The sequence below is a fragment of the Ailuropoda melanoleuca genome, chromosome 17 (assembly GCF_002007445.2).
Source record: "Ailuropoda melanoleuca isolate Jingjing chromosome 17, ASM200744v2, whole genome shotgun sequence".
NCBI lineage: Eukaryota > Metazoa > Chordata > Mammalia > Carnivora > Ursidae > Ailuropoda > Ailuropoda melanoleuca.
In genome coordinates, this window is record NC_048234.1 from 18,920,488 (window position 1) to 18,932,990 (window position 12,503).

The 12,503-nt window shown below is 37.9% G+C and overlaps 1 protein-coding gene across 5 annotated transcripts in view; it reads right to left on the reverse strand.

Moving 5' to 3' along the window:
- RIC1 (RIC1 homolog, RAB6A GEF complex partner 1) overlaps positions 1-12,503 on the reverse strand; it is a 187,599-nt gene that overhangs the window by 17,699 nt on the left and 157,397 nt on the right. For all 5 annotated transcript variants that reach the window (XM_034647000.1, XM_034646998.1, XM_034646999.1 and 2 more), the window contains 7 exons: positions 11,837-11,989; positions 9,969-10,172; positions 4,797-4,835; positions 4,348-4,458; positions 3,476-3,565; positions 2,690-2,850; positions 1,564-1,702 (listed from right to left, as the gene is read on the reverse strand). In XM_034647000.1, coding sequence (XP_034502891.1) covers positions 1,564-1,702; positions 2,690-2,850; positions 3,476-3,565; positions 4,348-4,458; positions 4,797-4,835; positions 9,969-10,172; positions 11,837-11,989 — 897 coding nt within the window. The remainder of the gene's footprint in view (positions 1-1,563; positions 1,703-2,689; positions 2,851-3,475; positions 3,566-4,347; positions 4,459-4,796; positions 4,836-9,968; positions 10,173-11,836; positions 11,990-12,503) is intronic.

Genomic DNA, 12,503 nt, shown 5'->3' on the forward strand with positions numbered 1-12,503 from the left:
AATGTTACCTCTCAGTGCATACTGAGTATCTCTAATTGCTTTAATAGTGTCTTTTTATAGCCAGTTTGAATCAGGATACAAATGAACTTAAGCACTGCATTTGGTTTGATGGCTCTCAAGAATTATTTAGAAGAGTCTCCCCCCCTTACTTTCCCCTCCCACCGCCACATTACTGACTTGTAGCTGTCCTACAGAATGCTCTATATTCTGCTTCCTTGTGGTGTTAAACTAAACTTCTACCCCTGTATTTCCTATGAATGAAAACTGATCTAGAAGCTTGATTTAATTCAGGTTCAGTGTTTTGGGCAGTAACTCCTCATGTGAACTTTAGGATGCATCACCCCAGGAAGCATGCCACACCTGGTTCTGCTACTTGTAGTAATGCTAATGTTGATTAATAAGGCTTAGATACGGCCACCTGATCCCCTCATTGTAAAATTCCCCACCAACCTTTCATCTGATGGCTTCATCCAATCATGATCACTATCCGAATCAGTTATTTCCTTAGGGGCAGCAAAATGGTGATTCTGTAATTCTTACCTTTCTTCCACATCTTTTAGCTACAATTCTTCTGTAAAACAGAACTTTCCCTTATCATCTATGACTCTCCGGCTACCATGAAATATCGTTTGCAGAGGAAATGAGATCTAGATTTTGAAGTAGATGAATGGAAGTGCCTTAATAGGAAGTAAAAGACTGGGAAGACAGAGATGACAAATAAATCTACAGAGTTATAAATCTACATAGTTATCCTTTGAAAACGGATTCCACACCACACGAAATTTGGAAACCATCCATGTAACAAAAGGAGCCTTGGAATTGGAAGTTACACAACTTCATGGGTTTAACCAGAAACTACAGCATTATTTTCTTTCCTTATAGTTGACTAATCATGGAGTTCTCTATATTTTATATTCAATATTCCACTTCTTTACTTCTTTTTCACTGCCAAGTTTAGGTCACTAACACCCTTCATTCAGGTCATTACAGTGGCCTCCCAGTTACCCTCCCTACATTCAGTTTTGTCCTACTCTGGTTCATCCCCCACCCCTTACAGTTAGACTAGACATAACAAAGCTTAGATCTAGTAATACCCGGCTTAAAACACTTTAGACTTTAAGATAAAGTCCAGTCACTCTGAAGTTCTTCCAGTTCCCTGAATGTGTCATTTTTCTCTCTTACTGACAGGCCTCTGCACTACTGTTCCCACTGATCTGAGATTCCCACTCTTTACTTAGGTAACCACCTGTCTTCGAGCTATAATTTAAATGGTACAGAAATCTCTAACTGTTTAGACTGTTTCAGGTTTTCGTTCTAAACTCTTACAGTGACCTATACAGCTTTCTGGTACACACATCAAAATTATAATTATGCATGTGATTATTTCTTTATTGTCTGAGAAGAAACCAAATTTGTTTAGTTTGCCACTGTAACCCAGCATCTTCATGCAAAGCACATTTAGACACTTGATATTTATTTGAACAAATAAATAGTTCCTGTTACCAATTTAAAATGCTAAAAACTGAGATGAAGCTCTAAAGAGCTCTGATGACGGGATGGTACCTGCTGTGGCATTTTCAAGGTGATTCCATTCTCTGTGCTCACTGAAGTCAGAGTGACAGATACCACCAGGAAAGGGTGAGGAATGTAGCGTGACATGGACACTTCCTGAAGAACCTGAATACCAGCAGTAGTATTTGGACTGCAAAAAAAAAAAAAAAAAAGAGAGAAAAAGATACCCACACACCTAAACATCAATGCTAGCAAGTTCTTTGTTTTCCTTTCTTCTCCACTACTAATAGTATCAGATTTCTTACTTTTGGAGGATCCAAATGGCTTCTACCTATCATTCCCTCCCCCTCAAGTATCCTTCAAGCAGCAGACTGGTAAGATTGATATATCCCAAGAATATGTATGGAAATAAGGAAGAAAGAAAGGGAATACGATGTAGAAGGGAAGAAAAAAAAAACTAGGACAACTAGGAAAGGAAACTAGGAAGGAAAAAATAGGAACAGTTTAGTTGGCTGAGAAAGGATATGGGTTCTTTGAGAGGCTAGTAAAATTTCTTAATTTCTATCTTTACAGTATTCCTAATCACTAAGCTATTTCAGCAAATACACACTTCATGGCCATTTTAAAAAAAGAAACAAACACGTATCACAAGAGCAAAATAAAGCTCAGGAGGTGTGCTCTAAATGCTGCAAGCCGACCAGATGCCCAGAAGAATGCGGGCAACACACAACAGCACCAGGGGCTGCCAGCCCTTCCTGCCGCAGACCACAGCCATCTCCCTCAGTGGGAACCAAGTGAGTCTGCTAAGGACACGCTTCCCAAGGCCTTAGGCCAGTGGAACACCTTCAAATTTCCCCAAGTGTCCAGAACATTACGATAGTTAACACTTGTTTTCAAGGCTGTGAAAAAACTAGTACCTAAGCTATCCCATCCCAAACCAGATTTCCCCCCCCAAAGAAATCCGAAAGAGCAGATTAAGAAGTTAGTGCAAGTTATTTATCTAGGTGGCTAAAAAATAACTACATGAACATCACTAAATATAAAATTTACTTTTTTAACTTCTAAAACAAAGGAAACTAAACATAAAATCAGAATAACTTTTAAGAAAATAAAAATACAACAGAGGAAGCACGATACACAGAAGCAAAAAGTGACTTGTTGCACGCTCCACACTTACCCATCGGACTTTCTTTCAATACTGTATAGGCAGATTGAACAGTCTGCTCTAAATACTATCACCACGTCCCGGAAGACACTAAGCAGTAATGTTTCTGCTTGTGCTTTGGTGATGTGAGCAAAGGCGTTGTCCAGGTTTGATGTTCGCAAGTACACTCTGAGCTGAAGAACAAAGAAATAAAACTGTAAAAACAAGACGACTAACTACTTTAAACATGCTGTTTTTTATCTACTGACTTCAAGTAAGAGAAGTTTAAAGACTAATCTGAGCATTACCAATAAATGGATAATATTTATAATTTCACAGGTGGGTTCAAATAACCAAAAGATGAAGCGATTAAAGTTGGGAATGTACTATAATGAGGTACTCCTTCTAAAGACCTGCATATCCAGACCTGATAAAAGTAGACCAACACTTTCTAAAAACATAAACATACAAATCAATAAATTAATAAATCTCTAAGGGCAGCCATCCTTAGAAACTTCTCTGTTTTGAACAACTTTTGTTATTTAAAAACTTCACAGGGAATGTCTAACAGGTAAATTCCTTAGAAAAAGTTATCTCAGAAGTTCTGATTATCCCTTTAAAAAAAAACTTCTTTAAAAGTAGTAATCTGATATGAAAGTCTCATTTGGGTAAAAAAGCCAAATGCCAAATTCTGGATCAAAAAATAAAATGTTTTGTTCAATTTCCAAAAATTATATTTATATTAAACCAGATAGTGCTTAATATATATTAACTTAAAAATATAAAAATCTGTTATATCTGAAACAAAAAAAGCCTTACCTCCTCTTGACGGTCACTTATGTTATAACATGCCAGGACAATAAAATCATTCCACCAGGCTAAGCCACCAGTCACAATCATATTTTGCTCCTTAAAAGATAATTTAAAAAAACATATTTACCTTTATTTATATGCTGCCAGAAATTACAATAAGTAACACACTTACAAAATATTCCTAAGAAAATAATGACAGCTCAAATTATTTCTGCTCTACTCTCTATCCCCCCAATTAAGTGTTACTCTGGGCCTTTGTTAATGATTCATATCCTATCTTGGAGAAAAAAACATTTCTGTAAATAACTGGATACCATGTAGCATCATTATTCCCTTATTCAACAGACTTTGGTTTAAAATCCGGCTTTACCATTTATCAGCTGCTTGACTCTGAATCCTAGTTTCTCTTTTACAAAATGGTAACAGCAGTGCCCTCTCTGGGTTATGAAGGTCAGTGAGGCCCTTGAAGTGCACAGCAGGCGGCGGCGGCTGCTGCTAAATGTTAGTCCTTGTCTTCTCCTATTTGATTCTTGCAAAATCCAACTGCACATGTTTCTGTGCTACCCACATCTTAACATCACACACAAACAAACAGGAAATGATCTCAAATTCAGTGGAAATTTATTCTGACCACATCTGATAAACTCAACATGGAATGGAAGAGTAAATCCTCAAGTTAAAAACAAACCAACAATCTCAATACAAAATCCTTTATCAAATACCAAGTACTTCATCAGAACTGACCCTCAGATGTAATCCAACATCATTTTTTAATATTTGGTAATATTTTTTAATAACTAAAGAGTGGCTTAGAGTTATTTCATATGGTAGTTCTCTTATACTCTAAGAAATCAGTTTTTAATTTCAAAAAGACTAACCTGGGTAATGTTTCCAAAAAGTTTCCATTTTTTGGTGAGTAAAGAGTAATGTGCAAAACCAAACTTGCCAACCACAGCAATATTCTGTCCAAGCTTATCAATAGCTGAAAACTAATTTAAAAAAAATTAAGAACTCTTCCTTGCAAACCTATATACTTAATATTAAGTATAAAGAGCTTAGCATTGTTGCATGAGGCAAATAGACTACTAATAAATGTTTGCTAAGTGAATTAAATGTAAATGGCTAAATTAAAAAAATCTGAGTATTTACACAAGTTACATCATACCAAATTATAGATGTTAACATGCTAACAATGTACAAGGGATCAAGTATTAAAATTTTACTAATATCAACACACCCACTGAAAAAGGCTCAATTCCCAGAATGCCTCTTTACAGCAAACACTACCCAATAAAAGTTAACACCAACAAAGTAACAAATAACTCACCCGTATAGGCCAATTGCTCTCTAGATAGGTGTTGGAAATCTACAGAAAATAATACATCAGTTTGGTAAGCTTCCAAAACGTATTTAAACTTAAGGCACTTAAAGCATTAATGTCACAATCTGAGATTCATTTTCCTGTATAACGTTTAAAGTGTTCCCAAATAGTGGGGATTACTAGCAGAGTATTTGGAATTTACCGTGGAAATACTAGCCCATTATTTCACATCTCCTGTCTTCACCGTTTCATTATGAGTAGCCAGACATCAGGCTTTCCTATACTGCTTTTTCTCTACACTGTTTGTTTATTTTAAATATTGAACATGCAATAAATACAGACTGACAAAAGAGTTTTAGAGAACCAGCTGTGACGGCAAGCAAGAATTATAGAAATGAAGAGTCTGAAAGCCTCAGCAAGAGTTTTGCTTGTGCTTTTTAATGGAGGTATTATTACTTTTATGTCTTTTGATTAAAATAGCAAAATACTGCTTATACAATTTAAATAATATAAAAATGTACAAAGTACAAAATGAAATTCTGTTCTATCACTGCTCCAGGGATAACCACTGGTTAGTCTTTATTCTCTCTCTAAACATCCATATACATGTAAGTGTGTGTCTAAGCTACTATTTTTTACTGGGGTATTCAACCTACTCATCTGTAAGAACTTTGCATTACAGGTATTAACTCTTAATCCGCAATGTAAGTAGGAAATATACCTTCCTCCCATGTCTTCTGTCTTACATCTCTGTACATGGTGTCTTTGTGTCACTCTAACAACAATTTTAAGCCTAGAAGACTCTTCCATAAGATATCAATGTAGATGAAGAAAATTCTAGCCTTACCAAGACTGACCTCTCCACTAGCCTACTGATTAAGCAGTTTTCATGAGCACGTGGTGAGTGTGGTGTGAAACTTAACAGAATGACAGACAGAACGAGGGAAAGACGCTTCTGTTCCTGGAATAAAAGAACCTCAATTTATTCAAATTCATTTTCATTGTACTCCAGGTATTATGTATTTTTTAAAAAGAAAGCCAAATTAAAAAGCCAGGACAATGCAATCAAATCCAATAAGATTCTTTGTGTAATGTGAAGACAAAACAAAAATCAAGTAAAACTAATACACTGAAAACATCTGTATTAACCTTCGTAAAATTTACTCATAAAATTATCTGTTAGATTTCATTTATTATCTAGTCAACCTAAAATCCAAATAAATTAACAGCTTTTGGTTCTGTTGTTAGTAGTTCTCAACCCCAGTGCCGGTTTGTGGAAGCCCGCCTTGCAGAATTAAAGGTAACAATGTCATGACATATGCTTGAAAAAGGCTTCACTCATATCTTAACAGATACGCTGAACCACACAGGGCATTTAACAAAGTTCCCCTGTGCTGGGTGACATCACTTCAGGAGCATGGTAATCTGAAGTAACGATCAGGTGGTGACAGAAGAATTCAAAGTAGTTTTGTGCAAGCCTGTTAAGTGGATTCTGTGTTTGGATGAAGAAAATCGAAATAGTCACTTCTGAAGAAGGATGTCCCTGGAGTATAACTGAGGCAGCCACCAGAACACTGAAAAGAACTCCCACTTCCCCTGAACCCTGGTGTTTCCTAAGTATGTATGAAACATGTGGGCGCGTAAAGTGTGAGCTGGGATCTCACTGCCAACATGGATTCCAACTTGAGGGGTTTCTAACCATGGGCACCAAGGTTAAATTTTATCATACAGTCCACACTCTAATGAATCTATAGGAAAAAAAAAATTATTCTTTTAACCTCTAAAAATGTAGCAGGTGCCACAAACTACAAATGTTTTCAAAACTCAAGTTTAAAATGAAGCTTTACTTCTGATGCAGTTGTGTGTTTGAGGAGGCTATGAAATGAAAACTGAAAAAGAACTTTCATTTTCCCTAGTAGGTCATTTATTGATCTACGTGTCACCTGAGCTTTGAGCTCTACCCCTAACACTGAGAACAGGAAATGGCAGAAGAAAGGCAAGCAGAAGCTAATGAATTATGAAGAAGTCAGATCAGGACTGAAAACTCAGGGCACAAAAGTCATGCCACACCACGCCACACCACCAGGAGCCCGAGTGCTAAGGTACAGAATCTCTATTCTTAACATCTTAGGAATGATTCCTCAGTTTCCCAAAACACCCTCAATCTACCTTTTTTCCCCTTTAAAGTCATTTTGCTAAGATCCTGTCTCCTACCTAGGCTGTTTTTGTCTGTCACTGGTTAAGACTGTGAGAGCCGGGGCGCCTGGGTGGCACAGAGGTTAGACGTCTGCCTTCGGCTCAGGGCGTGATCCTGGTGTTATGGGATCGAGCCCCACATCAGGCTCCTCCGCTATGAGCCTGCTTCTTCCTCTCCCGCTCCCCCTGCTTGTCCTCCCTCTCTCGCTGGCTGTCTCTATCTCTGTCGAATAAATAAATAAAATCTTTAAAAAAAAAAAAAAAAGGCCGTGAGAGCCATCCTCCTAGCACACCTGATCCATGTCGAACACCACACCTGATACATCTGAGACTCGGAAGGACTGCAAATCATTTATAAATGAAAGAGCTTTTAAAATCTCTCTGTTGACATCCTAGCATATTTTGTGAAGCTTATTTTTTCCAAATAGTTAGCCAGGTTAACTACAAAACCAACATTTCAGAACATGCACCTTTCAGAAATAGATGTTTATTATCATACAAAGTACTGAGTATTAAAATAAATGGCAGTCCAAGAAGTAATACACCCTAAAACCATGAGGGTGTTGTTTTAATTTCACATTATTTGTGCTCCATTTGTCAAAAAACTACTCTCAAAATTTTAAAAATATGTAGCTAGGAAAACTAAATTTAAAAACACACACACGCACACACGTGAAAAGCACCATTTCTACCAGCAGCTACCAACCCTGCTGCCGATAAGTATGTATGTGTATTAAGTTAAAGGAAAAAACCACATTTAACACAGAATCCTCTGATCAGGAAACCAGTAAGCGTGAGGTAGAGGGTCTAAACAAATAAACGGAAATCCAGTTGTCTACATGAGGAGCAGACAGAGAAGCAGAATTAGTTGGAGCTCATTTGATGAACTCTAAGCTGTGTAAGAATACAAAATATGAATTGCATAAACAAAGTCACTTTGATGGAGGATGTGGCCATTTATCCCAGACAAGAGCATATGTCGAAGGAGAAATTAAACAGCCACCCAAGTTTCTTCAGGGAATCATTACTAACGGTAAAAAGCCCAGAAAGTAAAGCATTAGCATTATATGGACACTGTAAACCACCAAACCAAAACACTCCCATGATGCTGCACTGATGCATTTGACTGGAGTGCCAGCAAACAAAGTATAGGGCAAACTGTAATGAAACGCTGCCTATTTCAATAGGCACATTCTAGGTCTTAGCTCAAGGTCAATAGTACATTACATGATTTAACATTTAATACCTAGAGGTCTTACGACAGGTTAGACTGTTACTTTGCTTACAGTAAGGATAAGTCTGACACTACTTAAGCACGACACTGCTCTGCTATGTGACCCTGGGCAAGTCACCTAACTTCTCTGAGCCTCAGTTTCCTCCATGTAACAAATCCAGTTGGACTACATGATCTCTACGGTCCTTCCAGCTCCAAAAATTCTATGAGTCTATTATAACTTAATTGTTTTGGGAACAGAGCTCTGACATGATTTTTATTAGCTTTAAGGAAAGTAAAAAAAAAAAAAAAAACTAGGTAAAGCTAGAGTCAGACAAGTTCATCTTTCTCAATAGTTTCGATATCTAAAGAACAAAATCACAAAAGAATCCTGCTCATACCTACTTTGTCTAGAGTGGTAAAATTTGTGTGATACGCTACTAATATGGGATATTTCAGAGACGGCTAAGAATCACAGAATTTTTGAGCTGGAAGGAAATTAGATTTTTGTTATTGCCTGATGGATTTTTGAGTTCCAGACCTACCTTCTTTGATCCTCTGCTCTACTTGGCTCTCTGGCAACACAGACCTGGCTAGGCAGAACTGGCATTGATGCTAGGTCAGTGTAGAATGAATAGTTCAAAGTATGGGGAAATGAAAATAGCAGAGGAATGGCTATAGGAGAGAAGGGAGCAGTGGAAAATTTTAGTCAAGGAGGCAGCCGATGCAGTTTAATTTCATAACTGTTACTACTTATCAAATGGTATGCACACTGTTTGATTTTATGAATTTATTAATGTCAGTTAGATACATTTTCTTTGCGTGTACACCACTTGTCAGTGCAGGAAACACTCCTCCTTCAACGTTTCATATACTGACCATTCGTGTCTCTCATCATCTCCACTCAAAGTCAACTGAAAATAACATGGGAACTGAACGAGCTAATAAAGTAACGGCACTGAATGGAGAAGGGGGGGGTCAAGAATTGTGAAAACAGAACCCAACGAAAAGAAACCAATGCAAGAGCAGGCTCTGATGGACCTAAGACACTTTGGTATCAGCGGGGAAAGGAAGACACTCAGGACTTCTACAGCTGTGAACGAAGTTTCTTCCAAGAAACTTCAATTTATTGATTTACCCAAATTAATTTTATTTGGTATCAAAATTCAGAATTGATTTCCAAGTCAAATGCCAATTTATCAGAATTATTAAAAGAAATTGCTAATTTAAAAGTTATACCAGAATGAGTAAGTGACTTGGGAACAAGATTTATATAATCATAAAATTATTAATAATAAGGATCTAGAGTGTGACCACAAGTCTGCAATTTGGGTTTAAAGTCAGGAAGTTAACCTCAACATGTACCCATTAGGACTACAAGGTCAGCTGCCCAGGGTCCTAATCGACACTGTCACTTTCCATGAAATCACTACACTTTTGCCTATGCACATCCGCAGAGCTAAATTCATACCAAAAAAGGCGGGGGGGTGGGGGGGGCGGACGGACAAAGTACTATAAAGTTGTGCTCATTCAGAGGGTAAAGCATAAACTTGCAGTCTTTAGACTAGTGGGCTTAAAGCAGGTGGGGATCCATGCTACATCAGTGGCAAGAAAGGAAGAAGACAGGAAAGCAGAAAAGAGAGGTGACAGCCAAAAAGGTTAAAAAGTTCCTCAGTTTTCTAAAGCAACAGAAGAAATATGTAAAACTTTGCTCCAGGTGCTATCTTCCCAAGGACTAAGTCAACGGTCAACAGTGACTGAGGACTTACCTGTACCACGTGCCAATGCCGATGTCCAAGCAAAATGCTTAAACCCTGAGTCTCCAAACCACTGTCTGCAAAGGGGCTCTTGGCCCCGCCAGCCTTATGCTCAGAGCGTGCTGAGGAACTCCGGGCACTCTGGGTTTGCGAGGCCTCTCCACAGTTCAAGTACAATCGATCCTCGCCCTGAAGCAGCACCTGCTCCTGGTTACTCTAGATGAGGGAGAAAGGAAGCAGAGGGCAGAGGAGGAGAGCAAACTGAAACAACTCAGCATCAGGTAACAGAAAACAAGCAATACCCTGATTTAGTGTTATCATAGGAAATGCGCCATGTATCTCAATGTTGATTTTACTCACGGATGACAAGACTGCATAATGATCTCATGCACTGTTATATTTAGAGGGAACAGGCAACAGTTTAATGATTACTTCCCAGGGCAAACAAAATTTTTGTTAAAGTCTGTTTTATCATAGATGCCAAAATGTGGCCCAGTTTACAACGACTACAACTGTATCCTCATGATTACTCCAAAATGGCAATGCTATGAGAGATTTTCCATCTGAAAACTGGACAGTACTCATCTACAGTTTACAAATGAGTTCCACATAAAATACCTCATGAACAGTGGCAAGAAAACATATCTGGTCAGTTTGTGCATGTGCGTTCACCATGTGCCCACATGGCAAGAAGAAGGGGAGGAAGGAATGGGGATACCAGATGCCAAGGATCTTTTAAACCATGGGGAGGAAGAGCAGTAGCCCCAGTCTGTGGCCCTGGCTCAGAACAATTCCATATGCACTTGGGTAAATGCTTGGTTGGTGCCAAGGACTGTGCCAGGTTCTGAGGATATTTGGACAGATAAGACAATGTCTCTTCTTAGTGAAGATGCCCTGGTTTTCATTTAGAAGGCCAGGATTCTCAAATGTGGGCATATTACTCCCTATTTCATCAGACAGAACAGCACCTCAGCCCATCACCTTTCTATGGTAGTCCAAATGTTGTCCTGACATAAAACTCATAAAATTTGCCTTTAAATTATAATTTGGGATGGGGGAGGGGAGGAAGAATTACTCTACTCTTGTTTTTCTGGGTATCCTTATTCTTTTACTACAGTCGTAAAGTCTCAGATCCAGGCTACTGTGATATTCTTTCTCAATGTATTGTAATTGTAAATTTTAATTAGAAACTGGTTGTACCAAATATTTAAAAACCCGCTGGTGGCAGATATTAAGGTATGCACTTCTAACATGTAACATATTATTATTATATATTAACAATATATAATATTAATAACATTAAGATTGATAAAACATGAGGAGTCTATATTACAATTTGGGGGCAGTGTTTCCCAAAGCAGATTTCTAGGCATATTTTCTTCAAAGCATTCCTTAAAAATTCATAGTTAAATAAGCTTGGAAACACTGTTTTTCATATACCAGCTCCTGGAGGTTTATGATGCACAGTTAGCATATTAAAGACACTGGAGTCCTATAATAAAGAAATCTCTACAGCCTTAACTTCTTTATTTCATTTACATGACAACAGAACTTTTCCTTATCCTGTGTATATGCTACTGATTCTTCTAAGTATTGCCTTGTGGAGCACACTTTGGGAAATTCTATTTAAATAGAGACTAAATTAAGTTATTCAAGTAAATCTGTAAACACTGCTTTCCCTCAAATTGCTTGTGATCCTATTTTAAAAAAAAAGAAAAGCTACTGAGAAGTAAAATTTTTGTGTAAATTATTAAAAAGAAACACAAGAATCACAAAAAAATATATACAAAAGAAGATAATCCACCAATTTTAGAAGAAGAATCTGATAGTCTACTATGAAGGTCACTAAAAATAAACAGTTGTAATTTTAAAAAACTTACCATACAAGGGTTTACAGTGAGTACACTCTTGATAAACTGAAACAGCAGAATGCCAGGCTGTTTAACTATACTCTTGGAGTCAGACTCAATTCCAGTGTTGTGAGCACCAAATCCACTGACAACCCATAGGTGATAGCCTTCTGCACCCCAGCTCTTGGAGAGAAGGGGAAGAAAAATCAGGGCAATAAGGTTATCCTTTCCTAGCTTCAAATATTCAAATCCTGAAACAACCAACAACCATATTAATAAATTCTTTAGCATGACTTCCAAAGGTTGGAAAAACTATGAGAAGCTGACCAGACAAGAATCCTAGCACACCCTCTCCAGTGGAAACCATCATCACTGCTCTCCACGTGAGGAGTCAATGCACTACATACCAATCTTAACCCCAAATCCCAAGGAATGCCAACTGCTCTCTAGAACTTCTCCATTAATTTAACTGCCTCTCAAATACAAAGAAACTCCTTGCAGAGGAAGACCCGCGTACCTAGCTGAAACTTGACAAAGAAGCACCCAAAAGAGATGCAGTCTTATATAGAGCAGAGAGCCCTCCAATGGAAGCTGCGAGACAAGTTTTTCACTCCAGCCTCGCTGCCACTCTGCTGGAGCACCTTGGCTAAGTTATTTGGTTTTCTCAGGGTATACGTTTCTTCCTTTATAAAATGAG